A 27500-nucleotide genomic window follows, 5' to 3' on the forward strand; every position below is an offset into this window, starting at 1 on the left:
TTGCATTATGGAGGATTTGTAAAAATGCAAAACATTCACCCGTATCCTGTTCTATTCCAACTCCACCCTGGCGAACAGCCGCCATGCCTTCATACAGAGTCCCAGATGTACACACACAAACACACACACACGTACACACACAAACACACACACACACGTACACACCACTCACTCTGCCTTGTCGAGTTACAGTGATGTGTTTGTTAGAGTATGGATGTGTGTATGTGACTCATGAAACGTCACACTCAGGCTTGGATATTGACAACCGTCAGGAAAGCCAGAAAAGGAAATTGGATGGCTTTCTGCTCTAACTGTAAGCACTGAAATGCGTTTTCATGACATCATAGAAAAACTTTCTCTTTCTCTGACATCAACACAGCTGATGATTAGAAGGAGCCTTTGAGACGCATTTCAGCTCGATTTGATTCATGTGACGCAATAATAAGAAAACAAGATCATGGAAACCAATAAAATTTGTTCCTAACTGCAATAGCGAAACAACTGCTGGCTAAAGCTACTGACACATAAAACTCAAAAGTAAACACACACACACACACACACACACACTCACGCACACTCACACACACACACAGAATCACATCACTAGCTTTGTGAGAAACGTTCAGCTGAAGCTGAAAACTTCGCATCTCTTCGGCCCAGCTGACGTATTCATCCAGAGAGGTGTTTTTCTTATTGAATTTTTTTTTTTTTTTTTACAGATTATTTCTCAGTAGATTTCAAGAGCAGTGGCTCTTCACATGCACCTTCAGAATTCTTCCATTTCACAGAGCTATTTTGTTCCCTCTGATTGTTTGATTTCCTCCTCCCTCGCTCCCTCTCTTTTCATTACACACACACACACTTTTCGGTTTGCGAGGTAAGAGGTGGTTTGGAGCCTTGAGAACCTTTTTGGACAATTTTTTTATGTTTGAAGAGGACAACTTGGAACATTCTTTTCCAATTCCAATTTTTTTTTCCCCTACTGTATAAACAGCATGCACTGTGATTGGTACAGTATGTGATACGTCTTGTCCAGTACACTAATGATATTCTGAGATCATATGTCTCATGGAAGAGCCACAGTCTCTAAAAAAAGATGAGTCACGGTTAAAACTTGAAAGTGCATAGAAGAACTCGTGAATACGTAGAAAAACTCGGAAGGATTTAGAAGAACATAGAAGGACGTAGAACAACTCAGACGGACGTAGAAGAACTTGAAACTTCGTTCTTATTTTTATTGTGATTATTCTAGTCAACACGAATAGATGTGCCTGATACAGATGCTTATATATTCCTTCAACATCATTGTGGTGAATCTGGTGTATCTCAGGGACACTGGAGAGAGAAATCACTCTGGAATCTGGTGGATCTTTTGGATCTCAGGAACAGTGGAGAGAGAAATCACCCTGGAATCTGGTAGATCTCCAGGTGGAAAATATATTTCTTTCCAGGAAAATTTGTACTGTTCATGACAGGATTTTCCAGGTCACTGCTTATTCCACTCAGTCTGAATAAAAACCTTGTGTGACTCAGTAAAATGTGACACTCTGCTCCACAAGAGGAAAGCGAAAGGCCACGCCCCCTGTGTCCGAATGACTCCCGAGCGCCTAGTACAGGCAAACCCAATGTAGAACATGTCATTTCTTTTGACAGACACTTTTATCTGAAGAAACACAAAGAGGAAATAAACACACAGGTTAACCAGAGATTACTAACCGCTCACTGGGGGGGAGGAGGAAGGGAAGAGGGGTCACTCACTGCGAGCCATCCCATGTCAGGATATTTGTCGTATTACTCAAATTCCACGAGACTGTAATTCTGACACAATCGGTGACGCAGCGTCACACACTTCAGACAAGAAGCTATTGTGTAAGTGACAAATTCATCCCCTCAGTATATGCGTGTGTGTTGAAGATGAGAAATCGTTTCTGAGTACAAAATGCGTCACACGCCCCGTGAGCGACGTCCTCCTTCCTCCGTCGTCCCTTTTCCTGCTCTATTTTTATATTTATAAGTGACTATTTGGGCACAGCAAGATATCAATTTAAAAAAAAAAGAAATGCTGTGCTTCTGACTGAACTGTTTCGAGCTTGTAATTGTGCCGTCATCGTTTCTCCGTCATCTATTCATTTCCACCTACGTTTTTTTTTTTTTTGCCGGTTCTTCAGATCTTTGCACAACAATCTCTTTCTTTGTGCTGTTACTGCAAGTGTTAATCGTTTGGGTCAGTGATCCTGACAAAACGTACTGTAGTTGTGAAAGATAGTAATTCAGACTTTTGTTTTGGTTTAGTTTTTATAGATCGTCGAGTTAAGGGCCACAGCGTCGAGCTCGTTTTAGGTAACGACTCACATTACAGTACAGTAGTCTTTATTCGATGACAAAATCTAAAACAAAAGTTTGTGACTGATAAAACATTAACAATTCATTTTAAAACATACACTATTTCACCAAAAAACACCCGAATTCATTACAGATAAAATGGTTTTGTTTAAAATGACAGTTTTTCTGCACTTTCTGTCTTCTGCATTCTGAGATACCTTTCTGCTCGACACGACTGTAACGAGCGACCATTCATTCATTTATTTTCTACCGCTTATCCAAACTACCTCGGGTCACGGGGAGCCTGTGCCTATCTCAGGCGTCATCGGGCATCAAGGCAGGATACACCCTGGATGGAGTGCCAACCCATCACAGGACACACACACACTCTCATTCACTCACACAATCACACACTACGGACAATTTTCCAGAGATGCCAATCAACCTACCATGCATGTCTTTGGACCGGGGGAGGAAACCGGAGTACCCGGAGGAAACCCCCGAGGCACGGGGAGAACATGCAAACTCCACACACACAAGGCGGAGGCGGGAATCGAACCCCAAACCCTGGAGGTGTGAGGCGAACGTGCTAACCGCTAAGCCACCGTGCCCCCACGAGCGAACATACTGTATGAATTACTAAATCATTCCTATTAGCTCAGCACTAGTCCGCTGACCTCTGACCTCTCTCATCAATAAACAGGGGGTGTTTTGTTGTTGTTTTGTAAACCATCCTGTCGTGTGTGAATTTTCCTGAGATCAGATGCTTCTAAAAGACGCCTACCAACCTGTGTAGCGCTGAAAAAACCTGAAGGTCGAGGTCCCCGAGATGGCAATGTTTTCCGCTGTTCTGAGGTTTGATGTGATGTGTATCTGCATGATTTTATAAAGTAGGCTGCTTCAACGTGATTGGCTGATCGGATAACTGCAGGAACGAATGTGTTTTGATCTGTGAGTATGATATACAAAGGCAAGTTGTATCATAACATGCCATAGAGCGAGAATAGAAATCTTCCTCTTGTTTCCTAATGTCTCGTTCCTCTGCTCCAATGATTCAAACCGAATCCTTGGCGAGGTGCTTCAGGGTGTGTTATAAGGTGGCAGAGATGAAAAAACACTTAAACATGCAGAGCGTGTGGTCTCTAAGACCGTGTGTGTGTGTGTGTGTGTGTGTGTGTGTGGATCCAGGATTGACGCACATGCTCTCTTCTCGTTCAGCGTTCAAAAACTGAAAAGAATATGCTTTCACCATTACTTTATTTCTTTTTTAAATTCCTTCTAAAGAGCGTTGCTGGGCAACCGATAGGAGGATTGCAGCATGGAGAGAGGGAGAGAGAGAGAAAGAGAAAGAGAGAGGGGGAGAGAGAGAGGTGTGAGGGAGAGAGACAGCAGGAACAGAGAGACACGGTGTGAGGAGGGTGAAGAAAAACGCAGCTTAGAGCTTGGCCTGCTGAGAGCAAAGAACGAAATGGCGCCTAGCAGGCTGCACTGTACATAGAATATCACTATAGTGTGGGAATGTTGTTTATTAGCACTGGGGGGCGTGGCCACATGAACACAACAAAGACAAACAACACGGCTTAATGTCCGAATATTAACGCTCGTGTTTATAATAGGCACGACTTGGCTATGGACAACACTCTGTTTCAAATCTCCTGGTATAATGAATGAATCAGCAGTTAACCGTCAGAGAAAAATGACTTCACCATGACTCATCACAAACACACACACAAACACACACAAACACACACACTATTCGTCTTAAATCAAGTTTTATCCCACACACACATGCAGATTGTTAAGCTAATCAGTTCATTGTGAATCGAAACGAAGGAACACCTGAGAGAGTCAAAATATCGCTAGTTGGATATTTCCACGTTTTATATTTATTATATCAAGACTCACTTCATCATCAGTTCATCATCCACTCAGACTTTTTCATGCTACATGCTGCAGTTAGCGTCATAGCCATGTGTAGACGGTGTGACGTGGAAGCTGAGGATGAGCGTCCTGGATCTACCTCAGTAAAACCTTTCAGTAAACAAAGACTCGTATAAAACACGGCATCACGTTTAACTCCATAGAAATCATACAGTTGAATGCTAATTTGCTAACATGACCTAACAACGTTAGCCTGTTTTCTTTGCTAATTTAGGTCTGACTAGCATCGAGTCCATTGTTTTATTAAATTAAGGCTAAGCAGGAAGTCAAATTCAAGCTAGCTGTAAATATTTGTTACTCACAGGACGTTTAGGTTTCGGATTAATTCATTAGCAAATGACGGAGATCGAGTCGTGTTTCCGAGCAGGTGTGAAAAGTCACACAGAGTCATCATCCGCTCTGCTTTCTGATTTGCACTGTAGCTATCTGTGTGAGTTAAAAACAGAAAGCGACACTTGAGAAAGAAATGCTCAGAGGCCATGACAGAATGTACGTCTAAATATGTTTATGACTATATACAGTACAGTATGTGTACGGCTAAATATGTTTCAAATGACTAGAACTATTTAAGGAATTTTTACACAAGCACTCAGCCAGAAATCCCTTTAAGAAACATTTCCAAAAGTGGCAGCATGTTAGAAAGGGCTGAGCTCAAGGAACAAATATGGATGGAAACCAACAGGAGGATACATAGATTTTTTTAGTCATCATCCTCTTCATCACTATGTGTTCTCTTGGGCTGATATTCATGAAGATGTGCAATTTCTGAAACCCAACATTAATTAATTAATGAATATTTTTCATTCATTCATTCATTTTCTACCGCTTATCCGAACTACCTCGGGTCACGGGGAGCCTGTGCCAGTGTCAGGCGTCATTGGGCATCAAGGCAGGATACACCCTGGACGGAGTGGCAACCCATCGCATGGCACACACACACATGCACTCTCTCATTCACTCACACAATCACACACTACGGACAATTATCCAGAGATGCCAATCAACCTACCATGCATGGTTCCACAGGACCGTAAACACTCAGTAGAACTGTGAGGCTTCACCTGGAGGATAAACACTCAGTAGAACTGTGGGGGTTCAACTGGACCATAAACACTCAGCAGAACTACACAATAGTACAGTGTGGGTTTTACTGGATCCTAAACATGGTCTTGTTGAAGAGAGAGATAATCATCTTAGATGCTTTTGTGAATTGTTCTACAAACAGTGTTCACCTGCTCTGTTCTCTCTACCATTCTTCTCAAACTGTTGAATATTGGCATCTCTCTCTCTCTCTCTCTCTCTCTCTCTCTCTCTCTCTGGCCTAATCAGAGGTACCACAGGGCTTATTACTTATTACTTATGTCCCTTAGGAGTCATGTATCTGGTATCCATTGTTCCAGTCATGGCCTAAAGTAGACATCTTTGTAGTTGTCTTCCTGCTAGCAATCGCTATGAAGCTGCATCAGGTGCTCAGGTCATTCTGAAGTTGGCTGAATCTTTCAGGTCTTTCTGCCCAACAATAAATTACCTAACTTTATGACTTTGTAGCCTTCAATGAGGGAGAGTCTAAAGAACACCTCCTACTGAAGAACACTTCCAGTTCCCCAAGAGTTTAGTACATGTGAAGTGAAGTGTGAAAGCTGGTCAGGTGGTGGGTTCAGTTCCCAGGGTTCCCACTCTTTTTCAGAAGTTAAACTCTTCACTTTATTATAATGAATAATGAATGAATAAACAAGGGGGGCACAGTGGCTTAGTGGTTAGCACGTTCGCCTCACATCTCCAGGGTTTGGGGTTCGATTCCCGCCTCCGCCTTGTGTGTGTGGAGTTTGCATGTTCTCCCCGTGCCTCGGGGGTTTCCTCCGGGTACTCCGGTTTCCTCCCCCTGTCCAAAGACATGCATGGTAGGTTGCTTGGCATCTCTGGAGAATTGTCCGTAGTGAGTAAGTGAATGAGTGTGTGTGTGTGCCCTGTGACGGGTTGGCACTCTGTCCAGGGTGTATCCTGCCTTGATGCCCAATGACGCCTGAGCACAGGCTCCCCGTGACCCGAGATAGTTCGGATAAGCGGTAGAAGATGAACGAATTAATGAATAAACAACATTTAATTGTCTGTCCAAAACATTCACTGCATTAAGCTCCAATGAACAGTATCCTTTTGAACTTTTTAGTGTAGTTGCTTCAAACTCTCTTGCATGTTTTCCAAACTTTGTTCTAGAGCTTCTAACTCCTCACTTTTCTCGGTGACACTTTTTTGATTTTGACAGTAAGGTGAAGTCATGCTTTCTCTCTCTCGGTATTTATAAATGTGTCATTGACTCACTTTCACAAACGATTCGTTAATAAACGCATATCGTCGCTGTCGGGCGGAAACCTCGGGTCAGTGCCCACGTGGGTCTGTTATTTTTACAAGTTATTAACCAATCTAAAGTCTTGAAAATAGCTTGAGCGCAAATCTCATAACTCCATTGGACACTTCAACTGTCCACCTCTTCCTCACTCCGCGGGAGAGCTTCACGGCATATTTCTCCTCAAGAAGAGTCGCAACGAATCAACACGTCTTCTGAGGTAAATGTCTTCAAAACACTGGGCTCAAAGAAAAAAAATCTTGACCCCCGCTAGTTCTGGTGCTCGTCTGAGGACAGGAATTTAGCGCAAGACAATCCACTGCAACGCGGACTAAACCCTGTGCACTGCAGATAAGGTACGGCGTTATTTTCATATCCTGAAAAATAACGGTTTTGGAGATGCGAGGATTCCGTCTGACAGCGACGATATTCAAAGAAACGCCACTGTATTGTATGTTGCTAAAAACGTTCTGCTACGGCTTTGTTTAGAACTACTATGGTTAGTGAAGGATAGAAAGGAAGTCACTTAACTTCTTGTTTAGTGAACTGTTGCAAAAATCAATATCACATTTGCAAACGTGTTTTTAAGTTTATGTAAGTAAACCTATTATACAGTATGTTACCGGCCTTCGCCTTATGTTTACAACACTAGTCTGTGCTGCACTTTGAGCATGCAAATAATTGTTCAATGTATGATTCACTGTGCATCGCGTCAGTAGAATATCTAATTTTGACTTCTTATATCTCATAAAACAGGTTTGGGGACTTGGATTACTTTTAAAGACAATTTGTCATGTGAATGAAATTTCAACATTTATAAAATAAAAAGACCGCACATATTAATACCCTTTCCTTTCTCAGGCCAATGCCGTCATGCATGCTTTAGTTTGCTGTGCATTCCCCTTGCACATGATATTCAGACTAACAAGGTTAATATAACCTGCTTACTCGTCACCATTTGCTGAAAACACTCGAGCACTTAAACCATTCCTAGCACCTGAAAGCGCCAACACAAGACTGCGTCATCCGTCACAGCGAGATTAAACAGCATAACAAAAAACCCGTGAAAACTCAGTGTCCCTGAACAGATCGCTTTCTGTTACTAACGTTAATTGTTTCGACCGGTTGTAAACGATTGTCCAGGACAAGATTTTTTTCCAGGACAATTTATGTTTTCTCTCATTTTCCATGTGTTTTCCAGGACTTAACATTGGTCATTAATTTTCCAGGTTTTCCAGGACGCGTGGGAACCCTGCTTCCACCAAACTGTGGTGTGGTACATGTGAGATATTTGAGACTTTTATTGGACTGGAGCATAACAATTAGCTCACATCATGGTTGTAAAATCGCATGACTTCATCTGTTCTTCATGGCTTGTGTTATCAAAGGAAAATAATGAAACACAACATACAGATGAACCTAATGCCTATTATGAGCTTCATCCCAAAACAAGCCCAGAATGAGTCCTGGATCCAGACTTGAGTATTCAGGTCAAGTGTAAAACACTATCAGAAGTGTAACCGTGCAGGAAATCTGTACTGCTGCTGCTTCACAGGCTCAAGGAACCTTCTCAGGATATTACAAGATCAACATCTGAGGGTGACAATCATCTCTGAGCATCTTTCAGCGCAGTCATAGGGTCCTAGACGGTATCTCGGTCTCATACACCACGCCTGGGTCGTAATATTAGCATCCATTAAATAAACTCAAGGTTTTTTTACACTGCTATTGAATCTAGATGGGGGGGCACGGTGGCTTAGTGGTTAGCACGTTCACCTCACACCTCCAGGGTTGGGGGTTTAATTCCCACCTCCACCTTGTGTGTGTGGAGTTTGCATGTTCTCCCCGTGCCTCGGGGGTTTCCTCCGGGTACTCCGGTTTCCTCCCCCGGTCCAAAGACATGCATGGAGGTTGATTGGCATCTCTGGAGAATTGTCCGTAGTGTGTGAGTGCGTGAGTGAATGAGAGTGTGTGTGTGTGCCCTGCGATGGGTTGGCACTCCGTCCAGGGTGTATCCTGCCTTGATGCCCGATGACGCCTGAGATAGGCACAGGCTCCCCGTGACCCGAGCGGTAAGCGGTAGAAAATGAATGGATGAATCTAGCTCTCATGGAACTAAAGCATCCTGATCACATCGCTATAAATAAACATTAAAGTAACAAAATTAGTTTAAAGCATGTTTTTATTCCAGAAGGAGGACGGCCCAAGGAGACGAGTCAAATGAGCACCAGCGTGTCATATCGAAGTATTGGTTCAAGGAGGAGTCTTTATTTTTCAGCATTTTTGATTGGTTGCACTTCCGCCACTTCCAAATGAGGTAAAAAAAAGAAATATACGTAAAAGATCATTAAAACGATGATGATTATTACCATATGGCCAAACTTACACTTCTGAAAGCAATATATGACTCACAGCTCCCTTAGCAGTAGTATGGTAACATTTTCCCCTTTATCCAGGGAGTAACACAATGGCATCGGCTAGTGGTTATGATCAACAATATGGGCACATGCAGTGCAAAAACAAGCACTCACACACACACGCACACACACACGCACACACACACGGCATTTAGGCGAACGCACATACATAAACACTTTATATGTACACGTAAAAATACATCAGTGCATTGCGTACGAGGAAAACAAAACAAAACAAAAAAATTACAACTGTGACAGAAATCAGCAAATCTCCTCCTTCACAGTGTTAAAGCCTGGCTCAGGGACACATCGACAAGAGTCAACTGAAGTTCAGTCTTGCGGCGCTGCGCGCTTTATACACGTATATGTGGTAGTTACATTTATAAAATCCTGTTATTGCTAAATAAAACAGAAAAAAAAATCAATTTTACATCTGTACAGTACGGTAGAGACTGGAATGTACTTGAGTTTCGAGCAGAAAAAGTGGACCGTGGGAATCGACGCGACCTCGGAGTCGGTAGGCTGAAAAGAGTTCAAGTCACACATCCGAGGTCTGAAAGCCTTTTTTCTTTCTCTTCACCCTTCGTGTCTTCTGACTGTATTGTGTCCGATAAAAGTTCAAACAAAGGGGAAAGGGAAAATGTCTGAGATCAGAAAACACACATCCACAAGACACAGATGAGGTAAAATGAACAACGCAAGGAAAAAAGGTTTACTGCATGTGCAAAAAGGAAAAAAAAAAGCGAAACCGACTCAGAAGATAACGTGACGTTTGTCACAGTTCCGTATAAAAACGCTAATTACAAGAGTACCTTAAAACGTTAAAGGCACCGTCCATGGAGATGGAGGACTAAAGAAAAGTGGTTTGGTCTTGCATCGACAGGTTAAATCTACACGAGACCATCAGGGTTCCGAGCCTTAACCTGACTGATGTTCCTTCCTGGGTTTTTCTTTCTTTTTTTTTTTGGCAGAGAAAGTGATCTATATATGTTTGTTTTTTTGTGGTTATCATTTCTTTGACCCAAAAAATTTGGGAAAGCAGCAACAACCCCTTATGCACAAAATCGCCACGGCGACGCGTCATCGTGACGACACCGTAATTACGAGACGTCGAACTACGTAAGGAGCGACGACTTATAAACGCCTCGGGACTCACGAACGCAGGATGGTTTTATGCATAGACTCACCATGCGTCATACCGACCACTTAGAACACTGACAATGATTATTTCTCAAAATGTCCAGAGAGAAATCAGCAGGAAGACACACCGAGGACTTTACAGACAAGTGTCACGTATTGACAACATAAGACGAGCGGCTGTGTCTGTTCGGACGTCGTACGGAAACGATCTGGTTTACTACCGGAGGTGCGTCTGTTTGGCTAGAACCCTGACAAATACCTTACGTCTGAGACCTTGGCTAGAAATGGTCGGATCGTTAAAAACAAACAAACAAAAAAATAAAATAAAATAAAAGAAACGTCGTCTGTGTTCTTCAGTCACGTCGTGTCGCCGCGTTTCGAACCGCTACGTGTCAAAGCTTTTGTACAAACGGTCATTGGATTTGATTGTCAAGATTACCACAAGAAAAAAAATCAAATAAAATTAAAAAAACATGAAACATAGAATATAAATATAAAAATATCTGTGAACATAATTTCCTTCTTTCTGGGTTAACTGAAAGAATTTTGGCTGCGCGAACACTGTACAATGTGTGTGGTTTACTAGAATCAAACTGAAACAAAAAGAAAACTAGGTGTGAGGAGGCGGTGGCAGGCCGACGAGACGAGAGAGAGACGGGGCTGTTCGGGACGTCCACGTACGTCGTCTCGGAAATACTCTGCTGTAATGACGGAACGCTGATCCTTTGCTTTGTTTTGTTTTTCTCCGTTTCTCGTTGACTTTAAATAACATCGACCGCATGGCTATATAGTGAAAATATACATTCCAATGTTTATATAGAGCTATCCTAAAAATACAAATGTGCAAAAGTTGTAAACAAAATGAGATCCTCCTGTGGCAGGGGGGAGGAGCCTGGGCCTGGCCACGCCCTCAGAGCCTCGTCGGCTCCTCGTCGCTGTCGCTGCAGTTCCCACAGCAGTCCTGAAGGGGGGGCAGGAAACAAGGAACGTTTATCGTTAATGTTTTTCAATAATTTAAATCAGTGAACAAACTGTTACTCTAGAAATACGAACAGACGAGAAGGCGAGAGTTTGCGTTCACTCGTCGTTCCTATTTATCACGCGACTGTTACAGCCTCGCATGCTCACCTGTCTCCCGAAGAGTCTCTGCAGCAGGCCCTGTTTGGGCGGAGGAGACGGCTGTCCTCTCCAGTCCAGGTCCGGGGGCACGGAGCCGTCCAGATTCAAAACGTTCAGCTCTTTAAAACACTCGGACTCTATCATCTGGGACGAGGAGACACATAAAACACACAACGTTCGTGTTATGTTCGTTATCATACTCTTGCTGCTAGTAAACCTGCAACCTTCTAAAAGCATGTGTGTGTATCACATTAAATTAAATAAAATTAAAAACAATGAATTGTTTTTAAACATGACGCCGATGCTGAGAAGTGAGAAGGTTTGAGAAGTGAGACGCATGCATTACACAAAATGGCGGCTGTATTTCCTTTCAGAAGTTAATGAAGCGTTATGCAGGAGCTGAAACCCAACGTCTGATGGGGATTCGGCCCGTTCTCGAGCCTGACTATCGCCGTTACCATAGAAACAACTGTAAATACAAGTGCCCTTGGTGTGGAGAAATAATCAGAACTGTTAACACGACGCTGACTTTTCTTTTGTAGGTGTCTCGGCAATCAGGTGAGTACCGGAGCCGCATCCGGTAAAAGTGCTCAGGAGCGTCGGCGACACGGCCGCACGGGTGCACAGACTTTAGCCGTAGGGCTTTGGGAGCGAGCTCTCACCTCGTTTTGCCAGGGGATGGAGACACTTCCTGTGGACACTTTGCTGTAGAAGGAGTCATCTTTGGGCTCAAGCTCCACCCCCTTCACGGTGGAGAACTGCTCGATGTCCAGCACGTCCTTACAGTAGATGGCCTGAGGCTAAAGGAACAAAGAAAGGTTTAGAAATAAAATATAATCATAGAGGAATAATTCTAGTAGGTCTGCTCTAGTAAACCTCAAAACAGCCCGAATATTAAAGAAAATATTAAACTAAAGAAAAGAAACGGAACGAAAAGAAGAGGGCCCTGAGGAACACCTCAAAAAGCAGGAGCAACGACAGGTCAGTGTTTTGTGCGTTAGATAAGATCATAAACTCATAAACAGACAAGAGATTTGTAAATCTGTCTGATTTCTGGAATCAAGTAAACGCTGTAAGGTGAAATACAATGAAGAAATAGAACTGTTTCCTGACACGGAGCTGAAATAAAGTTGAAAAAGAAAGCGTAAAAAGGAAACGAATGAAGGTGAAAGGTCACTAGGAAGCTGCTAGGATTCATGATTTCTGGTACCACAAGCAACACCGACTCCAGAGAGACTTTCTTGTAAAACCATTAAATAAAAGATCTAAATGTGAAAGAACGATTCATTTCGAGCAGAACTTAGCGTAAGGTTCTTACTGAAGCGTCGTCTCCGTGACATACTTACATCAGGGATAAAAGGGGCTTCCAGCATGCCGGCTTCCAGTCGTTTGAAGTTGATGGAGCGGAAGATGGGGTGAGCCTTCACCTCGGAGGCGCCTCCCTGAGAGCCGAGCCTCTCGTTGGGGTCTTTGGCCAGAAGCTGTGGGATCAAAAGATGGGATCAGAACTTATAAATAACCACCTTTATTTTATTCTAATCATGAATCACGATCTAATTAACATGATCAGATCTACATTTCCTGTACAGCTTTTCACACTTTACTCTCTCTCTCTCTCTCTCTCTCTCTCTCTCTCTCTCTCTCCCTCTTGCTAGCTGATTAGCTGCCGGCGCTGATATTATTTTCAGGTCATAACAATCAGCACCGTACCGGCATGAGGGCCGGCAATCACACACTAAAACGGTCTCTGTCGGATTTCTATCTTAAAACAAGGACTTTGGCAATCAAGGAGCACAAAAAGATCTTTATTCTCTCTTTTCTTTTTTTTTGAGCGATGGATTTTGTGAAGACTCTGGAAGAACCGGGAAGAACGAACACGACTGGTGTTATTTATTTGACTGTACGGATTCTTCGTGATGTCTCTGGGGGTTTCTTCTCACCCATCGTTAGGAAAAAAATGTAAACGTAAACATCATATCTGGATATCTGTAAAACTCCTTAAATCGAAGCTTGTTCCTGTTTGTCTCGTGTCCGTGTTGATGACCGAATGTCTTCCTCGCGTCTCACTCCACGGTGGTGTTAATAAGAAGCTCATATGAAAGTAAACACTCAGGACTTTGTAGAGTTTCATCACTATTTCTGTTTTTCTCTACAACACTAGAGGTGATAGATTCATAGAAAAGATCCAGAAAACAAAAACGCTTCTTTTTCTCCACACAGATGTTTGTGTGTTCAGAGTAAATGTTGATATCAAACCCATTTCTGTTCTCTGAGAAGCTCCGAGTGTTTGTTCATCTAAAAAGCAGCTCAGATTTATCTTCAACACTAAAATTCGGTGTAAGATTATCAACAAAACGCACGTCTAAAACACACTGAAAGAACGACAGCGTCCTGATTTATTTTAGAGTAGATATTCTGAAGAACGTCATGGAGCTGCTGACCATTTTGCAGAGAGACTTGGCGTCCTCCGTGAACTTGCTGGAGTACTCTTCAGCCACCTCTTTGACGAGTCGCTCCACTTCCTCACGCTTGATTTTCTTTTTACGCTGCTGGAAAGGGGACTGACCCTCGATCATCTCGTACAGCAGGCATCCCAAAGCCCACCAGTCCGGACTGAACGTGTACCGCTCGTTCTTCACCACCTCTGGAGCTGAGAAGAACAAATCCGTTAGCAGATTAGAAGCAGATCGCATCTGTAACTCTCGACTCTGACAGGAAATCCTTCTAAACCAGAACAAATGCTCAGGAAGATGCTTATTTTAAAAAGCCATTGAACATTAAATTGCCTCCATGAGTGTGTTACTTTAAAAATGGAGTAAAAACATTAACGCTTGATCACGGGCAGGCACTAAATTCCAGGGGTTTCGTTACCACGATGTAAAGTGGGCGTGTTTCCGGAGGTCTTGGAAAAACGTCCTCTTTCAAAAAAAACATCATACTACGAAGGACATAACAGTCATACATGCAGATTTATTTTAGAAAACAAATAAACAACCAAAAACTACAGTTAGGGTTAGGATTAGATTATCAAATAGGCCACACCTACCCGATGACGCAATATCTGTTACGCTGTACTGAAATCCTTGGAAATAAGTGCCTGCCCTTGATCACGCTCTGTTTCTCTCTGACCGGCAAAAGACCCAGAAGAAACTCCACAGTTTCCGAACAACGAAAACAAAACAGAATTTTACTCTGTATTTATTTTTTCAGGATTTAAAAAAACTCAACCTGGCAACAAGCAAATGTGGGGTTTTAGTAACTTTAGCCGGATCTCAGCTGGATTTAACATAACGGATGTCGGGTTTTATTGTATTTCTATAACTCGACGCTGCATAGCATTGAAAAACAAGAGCGGGAAAAAAAAATCCTCAGCGACGATCTTAAAAAGTCATCCCATGACGATTAGACGCTGTAGCAAAAGCTAAATACGATCCTTGTAACGGAAACGGCGGGTCGTGTTCGCGGTATCCGCGACAACGACATGAGTAGATACGAAGGAAGTCGCCTAAGAATTTTTACTTGTATGCAAAAAATACTAATAATATATTCATTAAGAAATATATATATTTTTTTTATTCTTAATACTTTATGTTTTCTATTTAGAGCAGATTTACTCCTAAAACACGTAGAAGGAAAAACAGTGCTGTATAACAGCGATGAAGCGAACCAGTCTTCATAAACCTCTTTGTTTATCTGTTCAGAGATCTGATTGCGAAAGTATTCGCACCCTGTGCTGAGAAAATATTTCCAGGAGAGAAAAAAAAAACAGGGTCAAATATGAAATAAAGAAGGAGCAGATTTTGATCGCTTCCTGAGTGAGTTTATTGCTCTCTTTTGCCCCCAAGAGGATTTTTGAAAAACTTTTTTTTTTAAACGAATTACAACCAGAAAGACAATTTTACTGAGTAAAAGCATTCATTTATATTTCTGTGTTAGACATCTCTGATTTAAAAATAAATCTTGATGAACAGTGATGCAGATTTCAGAGCGGGTTCTTACCCATGTACCCCACGGTTCCTACGCGCCCTTTAATTGTCTGGCCCTCTGGTACGTGCACAGCCAGGCCCAGGTCTGATATGCGTATGTGACCTGAGGAGAAAACAGTGAGATGTGTCAGGACATGAGAAACATCATGATGTAAGAACTTGCTTAATCCTTCATGTTCCGGATAATCCAGATATGAACATCAAGTTTCTTCTGAGTCATGGATCGTATCGGTGCGATCGACACATCAGTGTGCCACTGCTTGTGAATGTTAAACATGTCAGACTCGTCCTCGCGATTAAGGTCTTATATGTAAATAAATCTACCGTGCATTAAAGACTACGGCGGCACTATCAGGGAATCGTATTTATAGACAGCGGACGCTTCCTGCGGAGTCGTTACGCTCCCGTTTTTAGCAGCCGGACATTTTTTTTAGCACCGTCCTTGCGCGACAAGCCACACGGAGGACGGAAGGATGGAAACGAATCTTCGGAGACGTCCCCAGGGAGCACGGTGACGGTGTAGGACAGGATGCAGGCTGTCAGCTCGGTGCTGGACGGCACTGTTACACTAGCAGGGTCTAGGAGGAAATGTAATGTGCTCTGCGCCCCCTTGTGGTGTTCTTGTGGAACTGATCGGAATGAAACGAATACTAGACCATGTGATTTCTGTTAAGATCTAAAGCAGCGATGATCTGAAGTTACGGATAACGGACGAGGAGAAATTCAGCTTTACCGTGATCATCCAGCAGTATGTTCTCCGGTTTCAAATCCCTGAGAAGAAGGAAGAAAAAAAAAAAAGAGTCAGATTAAAATATATAACAGATATTTCTGCATGAGGAGAACGGAAGCAGTGTGTAAACTGACCTGTAGACTATCCTCTCTCTGTGCAGGTCCTCTAAACCACAACAGATCTCAGCAGCGTAGAACACGGCTCTCTTCTCGTCAAAGCCGGCTTCCCCCATGTGGTAGATGTGAAACTTCAAATCTCCTCCGTTCATCAGCGTGAGAACCAGGCACAGCGCGTCTTTGGTCTCGTAGGCGTACGCCAGACTCACCTTAGTCAGAAGACAGAACAGTGATCGATCGTGAGGTTCCATATTTTCTCAGTAAACTGGTCATCTTTCTCATCGGTTCTTGCCTAGCAGCCGTTCTATATACAGTATATATATAACGACTGCCCCCAGGGGTGCGTAGACTTTTGCTCATATAGAGTAGTTACATGGCAGAAATAAAGCATCTAAAAGCACACGAGCGTGGCGGTCGGGGGTGCGCAAACTTTTGTACATGCCTCTTCTACTCGTTTCTATTTTTAATACTCTTGTTTTTAAAACCTTTAAGCGTTATCTGATGTCGACCTGTCACAAGATCAATCTAAAGATATTCTAAAAGTTACATAAAGAGTTAAACGTTAAAGCTCATACCTGCAAACTCTGAAAAAGGTGACAAGGTTCGAAATAGAAAAATTTCTATTTCTAAAAATTCCCCCCCCCCCAAGAAAAATTGAGAACTTAAAATGAAGCACTCTGACAAGAACATAAAGGGAAAAGACATTTGCTTCAAGTCAAAAAAGCACTTTTATAAATCCTATTTTTACCAAAATTTCTTGGAAATAATTTTTCTCTGTACAATTTGAGTGCCTTGGAACCTTAATAAATTGATAAACACAAATATTGCTATTTCTTTTGTTTTTTGGCCGCCAAAAGCCTTTCAAGTGCCGTTTTCGTTGTTTAGCGATGTGTCTCTTTATTGCTTTTTGTTCGTCCCCACGGCTTGAAGTGAGGGACGAAAGAGGTGATTGTCTTATCTTGCTTCTGAATGCTGATTGGTAACAGTGTTTAGCTCAGGAGTTATTGACTCAGGAAACTCCAATCTGTGAATATGTGACCAACTTCCTGCTCCTTCAGTTCTCTCCAGAGCTGGAAAGCTGATCCTATATTAACACGTCCTACTCAGTTTTCTGAAGCATTTCTTAAACATCCGAGACCCTAACTTTAACTCCGACACCGAAGGAGACGACTTCAGTGGTTTCAGTGCACAGGAGGAGGAAGATAGTGACCAATGACTTTCTTGGTAAGCTGCTGTTTACTGCTAATTTTTTATTTTTTGTTACAAGCCGTGTTTCGTTAAAGCCTGTGTAAAGTTAATTTGTTTCGATGTACCTGTAGGCACCTTATAGACATGTGCGGCTTATTTATGTTCAAAATGATAATTTTTTTTTAATTCAGTGGGTGCTGCTTATATTCAGGTGCGCTAAATAGTCCGGAAATTACGGTAGCTGTGATTTTTTTTTTAAAGCAAAAGTCTAAAGGAAACACTTACGACGAACCGACTGTTGACTTTTTCCAGAATCTGCTTCTCGTTCAGAGCCATGGATTCGCCTTTTCTCTTTTTGATGCGTTTCTTTTCTAGCTTCTTGCAGGCGTACATCTTCCCCGTAGCCCGGACCTGACACGCGCAGACCTGCAGCACAAAGAAGAAATTCGTGAACGAGACGGAAAGTAGACGAGCAGAACAGTCAGTTTGGTGCTTTAAAAGTTACCTTTCTGAAAAAACTGGGAAAGTTTTTTTTGTTCTTAAGATATTAATAGAGTCATTAAAGTAGGATGAGCTATAGGTGGTGTCAGGTGTGTATAAAGAGTTTTCTATGTGCTTTATATAAACACACACACACACATATGTACAGCAGATTCCTCTTTACATTCACATCTCACACGTGTAAATAGAGAAGCGAAACTCACCTCACCGAAGCCGCCCTTTCCCAATACCCTGTACTGACGGAATGTGTTTTTTGTAACTGGTTGCCTGTTAAAGACAAAAAGACGACGTCACTTCTTGTTGTTATCGTATATAACAAGCTTTATACAGTGTGTACAGCAGATATATGAAGCGTAAAGATCATCGCTGGGATTCAGTAAGGTTTTAAATCCAATCCAAACATCTCTGCATGTTTATTTGATGCTTTCTGAATGACTTCAGGCTGGGTTTCATCCAGACTCCCCAAGCCTGAAGTTTTCTTTCAGGGAGAAACGAACGCAGATAAACAGCAGGGTTCACATCTGGTTTGCGTAAGCGGCAGATTCGGGAATAAAAATCTCTGAGGCTGAAGGAATTATTTAGAGTTTCTCAGGAACGTTAAAAGTAATTAGCGTCACGTCACCTCGCGTCGTTTCTATTGGGTGATTTTAACGAGACAAAAATCAGCAATAAATACGTCGCAGCCAGGAAAGGAATTAGGTTTAAATTCGCCGAGCGAAGCCGAGGGGCGCGATCGTACCTCTCGAGCCATTTCCACTGGAGGAAGCGGTTGAAGAAGATGCTGTCGAGGTAGTCGGCAAAAGGAGCCACGCTCAGGTAGTCATGGATCAGCCTAGAGCACACACACACACACACACACACACACACACACACACACACAGAATCATCAGGTTTTTATATCAACTAACAAAGCGTGAAGACATTTTTTTAACGTCTTGAAACGGAGACTTACTTGGTGCACTCCATGAAAAGTTCTTTACACGCCTCCTGTTCCAAGCGCTCAGCGCATATAGACACCATCTCCTCCGTCACCTCTGGGACGTGGTCCTCTGACTGCACACACACACACACACACACACACACACACACACACACACACACACGGTTTATTTGTGAGGACCATCCGTTGACATTAATTATGTAAACAAAGCCAGTTAAAGGTGGGGTCTCCGATTTTTGAGAAATGCTTCAGAAAACTGAGTCGGGCCGAATAATAAACAAAAATCAAAACAAAAACAAAACAAACGTGTAGCCAATGAGCAGAAAGGGGCGTGTCTTGTCAATATGGGCGGAGAGAGTGTTCAGTGCGCATGTGTGACATTAGCAGAAAGCGGTTTTAACATTGACATGGAGGATAAAAACAAAGAAAGAAAGTGAAGAAAGACTTACGATAAGGTAAGAAGTAGGACGTGTTAATATAGGATCAGCTTTCCAGCGCTGGAGAGAACTGAAGGAGCAGGAAGTTGGTCACATATTCACAGATTGGAGTTTCCTGAGTCAATAACTCCTGAGCTAAACGCTGTTACTACACAAATAACACCTCTTTTCTATCGTAGTAATGTAGAGACGCAGCTACAAACGTGTTTTGTGTAGTAACAGTGTTTAGCTCAGGAGTTATTGACTCGGGAAACTCCAATCTGTGAATATGTGACCAACTTTACTTAAGACGCCGAGGCGCTTTTTTCCTTCTCGATAGGTGAGTAACGTTGGTTTTGCTTTGTTACACAGAACTAATATATGCCTTTGTCCTTTACATGATTATGCTTGTGAGTCATTTTTGCTTGTTTGTTTATCTGCAATCGTATTGTTCTTCCCTTCAGCTATGATAAAGACACGTTTCTTTCCATTAGTTGCCTGGGTTACGTATGTATGTATGTGTGGGCGGAGCTATCGATACAGGGGTGGGACCCATTTGGGTTAGGGGCGTGTTTGTTTTGGTGATTTCAAATGTCGACATTGGCTTTCAAAAATCGGAGACCCCACCTTTAATGCTATTTTTATTTGGCTCTTTTAGCTTTTATTAAGGCAATTTTTTTGGGGTCCCCACAAGTTGAAATTGTTAGTTAATCCTTTCCTTGTGAAGATGTTTGGTTTCGTTTCCACACAAACCCCATTTTCTCTGCACTCCAGCGTTGTAAAGACCTACCTTTGGATTTAAATATTTTTCCAGGAGCTCCTGTCCGCACACCTTCCTCTTTTCGTCTGGGGTCACTTCGTACTCCGCCTGCGCACGAAATCAAAAGACTGGTACATTTCACAGGAAGGTGGAAAAGTGGCAGAAACACCTTCAGTTAACGAGCTAACAAGAACATCGAGAACTTCACGAATGTCGTGTACAACAGGGACTTACAGGGAAGTTACACTTAAAAAAAAGTAAATAAAAAAAAGGATTCAAACATCTTTTGCGGATTCGGAGTCGGAACGCAAAAACGTCCCCGGAACCATGTGACGTTACCATGGTGATATCGTGATGATGATGTCATTGGGTTTGCACAACAGTCTGATCGCACACAGCCGATCTGATGTTAAACCCTTTAACGATACGACGCAGCGTGATCCAGCGACACGTACCGTCGAAATATCAAGTGTCACAATGTCATTTTTTTAATCTTCCACGTACCTGAGCTCACAGACGCCTGTGATTGGCTAGTGCTGCTGTGATTAAAAAAGAGCAAGCCCCGCCCACTCTCAGAGCACGGCCAGTTTTGCACTTTCGCCTCTCTTCAGGATTTGAAATCAACATCTACCGAGACTTAATTTATTTTTTTTAATAATTAAAACCTGATTGGACGGTAAAAAATAACGTACGAATTATTTTTAAAATAATTTTTGAAATTAAGTTTAACCTACAAACTACACGATGATCCATTTTCATGTATCGTAAAACAAAATTCAATAAAAAATTCTCACAATGTCTTTGTATTAATCATATCACAAATGCCACCCCACCCCCGTCCACAACCGCCTTCATCTTTGTCTTTTTTTCGTATTTCCTGCACAAAATGTCAACGTGGCATGGCAACTTCCTCACCCTGTGAGCTCTGTACACACGTACACACTCAAACACAACAGAACCAGGGGTCAGAAAACAAAAACAATCGCACTTTTGCTGGAGCGCAAACAGATCTACAGAAAGTCCAGAGATCGGACTCTGATTCAAACTCTGAGTAGATATAAACAATCAGAACCAATGCAGTGAAAAGCTTCACTGTTAGACCAACACACACACTCACACACACTCACACACACACACACTCACACACACACACTCACACACACACACTCACACACACTCACACACACACACACTCACACACACACAAACACATACACACACTCACACACACAAACACATACACACACACTCACACACACAAACACACACACACACACTCACACACACACACTCACACACACAAACACACACACTCACACAAACACACACACAAACACACTCACAAACACACTCACACACACTCACGCACACACACTCACACACAAACACACTCACACACACTCACACACACACACTCACACACACAAACACACACACACACACACACACTCACAGACACACTCACTCACACACAAACACACTCACACACAAACACACTCACACACACACACACTCACACACACTCACGCACACACACTCACACACAAACACACTCACACACACTCACACACACACACTCACACACACAAACACACTCACACACACTCACACACACACACTCACACACACAAACACACACACAAACACACTCACACACACAAACACACACACACTCACACACAAACACACTCACAAACACACTCACACACACTCACACACACTCACGCACACACACTCACACACAAACACACTCACACACACACACTCACAGACACTCACACACACTCACGCACACACACTCACACATAAACACACTCACACACACTCACGCACACACACTCACACACAAACACACTCACACACACACACTCACAAACACACTCACACACACAAACACACTCACACACAATCACACTCACACACACACTCACTCACAGACACACTCACACACACACACACTCACACACACAAACACACTCACACACACAATCACACACACACACACTCACTCACACACACACACTCACACCACACACACTCACACAAACACACTCACACACAATCACACTCACACACACACTCACTCACAGACACACTCACACACACACACACTCACACACACAAACACACACAAACACACTCACACACAAACACACTCACACTCACACACACAATCACACACACACACACTCACTCACACACACACACACTCACACCACACACACTCACTCACACACACACAGAGTCTTGGTTTCTTGGTGGACAGTAACACACACTATGGGCTGTACAGTGTAACAGTAACACACACTAAGGGCTGAACACTGTAACAGTAACACACACTAAAGGCTGAACACTGTAACAGTAACACACACTAAAGGCTGAACACTGTAACAGTAACACACACTAAGGGCTGAACACTGTAACAGTAACACACACTAAAGGCTGAACACTGTAACAGTAACACACACTAAGAGCTGAACACTGTAACAGTAACACACACTAAGGGCTGAACACTGTAACAGTAACACACACTAAGGGCTGAACACTGTAACAGTAACACACACTAAGAGCTGAACACTGTAACAGTAACACACACTAAGGGCTGAACACTGTAACAGTAACACACAATAAGGGCTGAACACTGTAACACTGGATCCACAACCAGGTTGCCGCTAAACGACTCTATCGGGAACAGTAACGGACTCCACTGTGAACCGACTCGTATAAACGCTGACTGGCTCTGTTACGAATGCTAACTGACTAAAGTACGACTCTAGATGCCACAAACGCAGCTTCACTGTTTACACTTGAAACTATTTTCCCACAGTCAGCTTCGTGCTTCGCGTACGTGTCACGTTACGCTGTCGCCATGGCAACCGTGGGACATACCCCGAGCGGAAAGTTTTGTAACGAGGCACGCAAAAATTATGTCTTGTTTTATAGTGTTGCTTCATGGGAAAAAAAAAACAACCACTGGTCCTTGTACCACAGAGTCATGCAGCGGTTCTTACCACAGCATCCAGGAACTTGACGCAGCGCCTAAGCTCCGGTCTGGTGTCGCAGAACTGGCGGAAGAGCACACGCCCGATAGGCTGCTTCTCACACAGGCTGTTGTAGTCCTTTTCTGTGGAAGTGAAGGATGATGGGAATCAGTGAGTAAGCATGTTAAAAGAGATGCCTTGTAACACACACACACACACACAATAGTACATAGCTGCACAAAGCAAATGCGTAAATATCATCGCAGCCAGTCGATAAACACAATAAAAATCAATAGCACTCTCTTCTCTTCCTCCTCACTCTGCCTGTAAAAGAAACCTCAGGGACACGAGCATTACTCGACTGCACAGGAAAAAAAAAAAAGAAAAACGGATGTGAGCAACAACATCAGCATCAACATCAACATCGTCTACATCCTGCCGCGGGCTTGACGGCTCGCTCTGCGCTCACGGATGTTAGCGTAAAACGGAGGAAACGTGTCAGCTTGTACGCTAGCACCTGCGCCTCGAAAAAGTTTGCATATCATTTCATTATTTATTTATTTGTTTATTTTAACAGATCGACTCACTGGGCCACTCAGGAGTACACACTCTGACCCCGAGAGCTGGGAGCTACGCCAGCATTCGCGGTCCGAGCGATACGAGCGATACGGGCGCTACGAGCGGCACGCAGGGGATCGGGGCCCGGGGGCGGATGTGCACGCTCTGCTCAGGTGGACGGTGAAAGGTTCCAGGGTTTTACAGAAGCAAATGGGAATGTGTGTGGGCCTGCATCAGCTCAAGCAGCCGTGTGTGGGAGGCTGGTATTGATAGCAGCGCTGCATAAATATGTCGAAAGCTCTCGAGCCCTTCCTGCGCAGCTAGAACATCTACAGGTGCATTTTTTTTTTCTTTTTTTCTTTTTCCTCCTCGACGCACTTTTTTTTTACGACTCACTCAAACGGCTCGCGTCAAACATCAGGGTGCGTGCAGTTCGTTATCTTTACACCGAAATCAGGAGGGGTTTCTTTCGAACAGGAATCTGTCTGAGGTCATGTGATGAGCAAATCGAAAAAAAAAAAAAAAAAAAAACGAGTTTTAAGCATCAATAATCGCTTTTTCAGGGTTTCCTGACTTGCTTCGCCTCTCCGTCCGCCTGCGCGATGATAAAATCAAATCTACGGCGAGGAGAAAAAGGACTCAATGTCAGGAAGACAAATTGGAGGCTCATTAACAGTCTCCGTATAACAACAGCCACATTGACTGAAGGCCCTCGGGCCCTTGCGTGGAAGCCGAGGGACTATAACGGCTCGACGAACAGAAATCTAATCTGTTCATATCGGACGCTAAAAGGTCAGCAGTTAGTCGGGAGGCAAAGAGGAAGTGAGAGAAAAAACAAATAATAACAACGAATAAATACATATTAAGAAAATAATACAATAAAAGAATTCACTCGAGTCTCTTTATAAATCAATAGTATAAATAAATTAAGGAGTTGAAATCATTCAAAGTTGAAACGATCCTTGCGACACGAAACATTTCGCATTAACACACGATTTTCTGTTGTTTATGTTGCTAAATTGTGGAAGCTGAACGTTTCCTGATTTGCTAATCAAAATGACTCGCATGAGTGTTCTCGTAAAAAAGCTGCAATGATTCATAACCTGTAGACGGGGTTCAATAACCGGTCCTTCAAGTCTGAATAAACGGGAGATCGTTTGATCCTGCAGTAAAACAGAACACTGACGTGGGATTTTCCTCTTCGGTAAAAGAGGAAAATCATTTTTAAATCAAAACATTTTTAAAATAATTTGTATGTAAATTAATTCTGTACTGATGATGACCTTCATGTACGACACAATATTTACTGACTGACTCACAGACTTTATGACTGACGGATGTTATAACTCACTTACTGACTGACTGACTCACAGACTTTATGACTGACGGATGTTATAACTCACTTACTGACTGACTGACTCACAGACTTTATGACTGACGGATGTTATAACTTACTGACTGACTGACTGACTCACAGACTTTATGACTGACGGATGTTATAACTTACTGACTGACTGACTGACTCACAGACTTAATGTTTTACTTACTGACTCACAGACTTAATCAGACTTTGTTTAATTACTGAATGGTTGAAGGACTAACTTAATTGATGTACTGACTCACAGACTTACTGACTCATACGTAATGTTTTTTTTCTGACACACCGGAGAACTGATTTACTGACTTAAGGACTGACTGACTTAATGACTCCAATTTAATGTCAATCATTCACAGGTGTACTGACTCATGGATTTACTGACTTAATGAATGACTCACACACTGACTCCAACTTAATGAATGACTGACTCACAGATTTACTGACTTAATGACTGACTTGCAGACTGACTCCAACTTAATGAGTGACTGTCTCACAGATTTACTGACATAATGAATGACTCACTGACTGACTCCAACTTAATGAGTGACTGACTAACAGATTTACTGACTTAATGACTTTTTACAGACTGACTCCAACTTAATGAGTGACTGACTCACAGATTTACTGCCTTAATGACTGACTCACAGACTGACTCCAACTTAATGAGTGACTGACACAGATTTACTGACTTAATGACTAACTCGCAGACTGACTCCAACTTAATGAGTGACTGACACAGATTTACTGACTTAATGACTGACTTGCAGACTGACTCCAACTTAATGAGTGACTGACTCACAGATTTACTGACTTAATGTCTGACTCGCAGACTGACTCCAACTTAATGAGTGACTGACTCACAGATTTACTGACTTAATGAATGACTCACAGGCGTACTGACTCATAGATTTACTGACTTAATGACTGCCTTAATGACTGACTCAATGACTGACTCAATGACTGACTCCAACTTAATGAGTGACTGACTCACAGATTAACTGACTTAATGACTGACTCACAGACTGACTCCAACTTAATGATTTACAGACTCACAGATTAACTGACTTAATGACTGACTCAATGACTGACTCCAACTTAATGAGTGACTGACTCACAGATTAACTGACTTAATGAATGACTCACAGACTGACTTCAACTTAATGAGTGACTGACTCACAGATTTACTGACTTAATGAATGACTCACAAGCGTACTGACTCACAGATTTACTGACTTAATGACTGACTTAATGACTGACTCACAGACTGACTCACAGACTGACTCCAACTTAATGAGTGACTGACTCACAGATTTACTGACTTAATGACTGACTTAATGACTGACTCCAACTTAATGAGTGACTGACTCACAGATTTACTGACTTAATGACTGACTTAATGACTGACTCGCAGACTGACTCCAACTTAATGAGTGACTGAGTCACAGATTTACTGACTTAATGACTGACTTAATGACTGACTCCAACTTAATGAGTGACTGACTCACAGATTTACTGACTTAATGACTGACTCACAGACTGACTCCAACTTAATGAATGACTGACTTACAGATTTACTGACTTAATGACTGACTCACAGGCATACTGACTCACAGATTTACTGACTTAATGACTGACTTAATGACTGACTCACAGACTGACTCCAACTTAATGAGTGACTGACTCACAGATTTACTGACTTAATGACTGACTTAATGACTGACTTAATGACTGACTCACAGACTGACTCCAACTTAATGAATGACTGACTTACAGATTTACTGACTTAATGACTGACTCACAGGCATACTGACTCACAGATTTACTGACTTAATGACTGACTTAATGACTGACTCACAGACTGACTCCAACTTAATGAGTGACTGACTCACAGATTTACTGACTTAATGACTGACTCAATGACTGACTCACAGACAGTCTCAACCACTGTTTTAAGTCTTTCCATCCACTCCAAATGTATTGCGCTGACACAGTTCATGACAATTGGGATTTCATGTTGGTTTCTGTGGCTTTGGTGTTGGACTTTAGTGTTGGACCTGCTGTTGAGTTTCTCCTCTATATGATCACATTCCACACAAGACCTTCTGATCCTGCTTCTGTTTCTCCAGGAGATCATTTCATGACTGTAACCTGAATGTAAGTTTGAACCCGTGTTCTGAAAAAATCCAAAGGTTTCTTTTTTTGGAGAACTTGCTACAGTTTCCAGAAATCTCGTAGGCACTAAATATGACAAGCGAAGATCTATACATGGTGTAATGGAGAGTTTCTTCGACTTTTCCACGCTGCTGATTGTTCATCTTAATTTTACACCAGTGCCAAAAGAGCAGAAGGAGGAAATGTGTCGGTCAGCGTAAACAGGACGAAGGAAAACCCATTAATGGGCAAAATTGCTGAGCAGGTCCATTTATTACACAAAACTTATCAGGAATTTCCTAGTGTTATGCCACACACTGTAACACAGGAAGAAGTCTTTACAGAGGCAGCGTTCTCACAGGAGGTCCAAATCGCTTCGTTCATGAATCCTGGAATACAAAACCGCCTCTGTTTCGCTGAACAATCAAGGCTTTGATTAAAGGAAAAAAAAAAAAAAAAAAAGACTTTTCTTAAGAACCAGCTATTAAAACTATTATGGAATTTTATTTAAA

General features: G+C 42.4%; 1 protein-coding gene across 1 annotated transcript in view; it reads right to left on the bottom strand.

Moving 5' to 3' along the window:
- Positions 1–8855: 8855 nt before the first annotated feature.
- grk6 (G protein-coupled receptor kinase 6) overlaps positions 8856–27500 on the bottom strand; it is a 33216-nt gene continuing 14571 nt past the window's right edge. Inside the window, exons 3-16 of the mRNA XM_060890395.1 lie at positions 22932–23044; positions 19951–20028; positions 18757–18857; positions 18544–18636; positions 18008–18071; positions 17589–17729; positions 16134–16324; positions 16003–16040; positions 15283–15372; positions 13725–13933; positions 12630–12764; positions 11946–12083; positions 11293–11427; positions 8856–11125 (exon numbers count right to left, since the gene is read on the bottom strand). Coding sequence (XP_060746378.1) covers positions 11075–11125; positions 11293–11427; positions 11946–12083; positions 12630–12764; positions 13725–13933; positions 15283–15372; positions 16003–16040; positions 16134–16324; positions 17589–17729; positions 18008–18071; positions 18544–18636; positions 18757–18857; positions 19951–20028; positions 22932–23044 — 1577 coding nt within the window. The 3' untranslated portion in view covers positions 8856–11074. The remainder of the gene's footprint in view (positions 11126–11292; positions 11428–11945; positions 12084–12629; positions 12765–13724; positions 13934–15282; positions 15373–16002; positions 16041–16133; positions 16325–17588; positions 17730–18007; positions 18072–18543; positions 18637–18756; positions 18858–19950; positions 20029–22931; positions 23045–27500) is intronic.

This window comes from Tachysurus vachellii, chromosome 17 (genome assembly GCF_030014155.1).
Source record: "Tachysurus vachellii isolate PV-2020 chromosome 17, HZAU_Pvac_v1, whole genome shotgun sequence".
Taxonomy (NCBI): domain Eukaryota; kingdom Metazoa; phylum Chordata; class Actinopteri; order Siluriformes; family Bagridae; genus Tachysurus; species Tachysurus vachellii.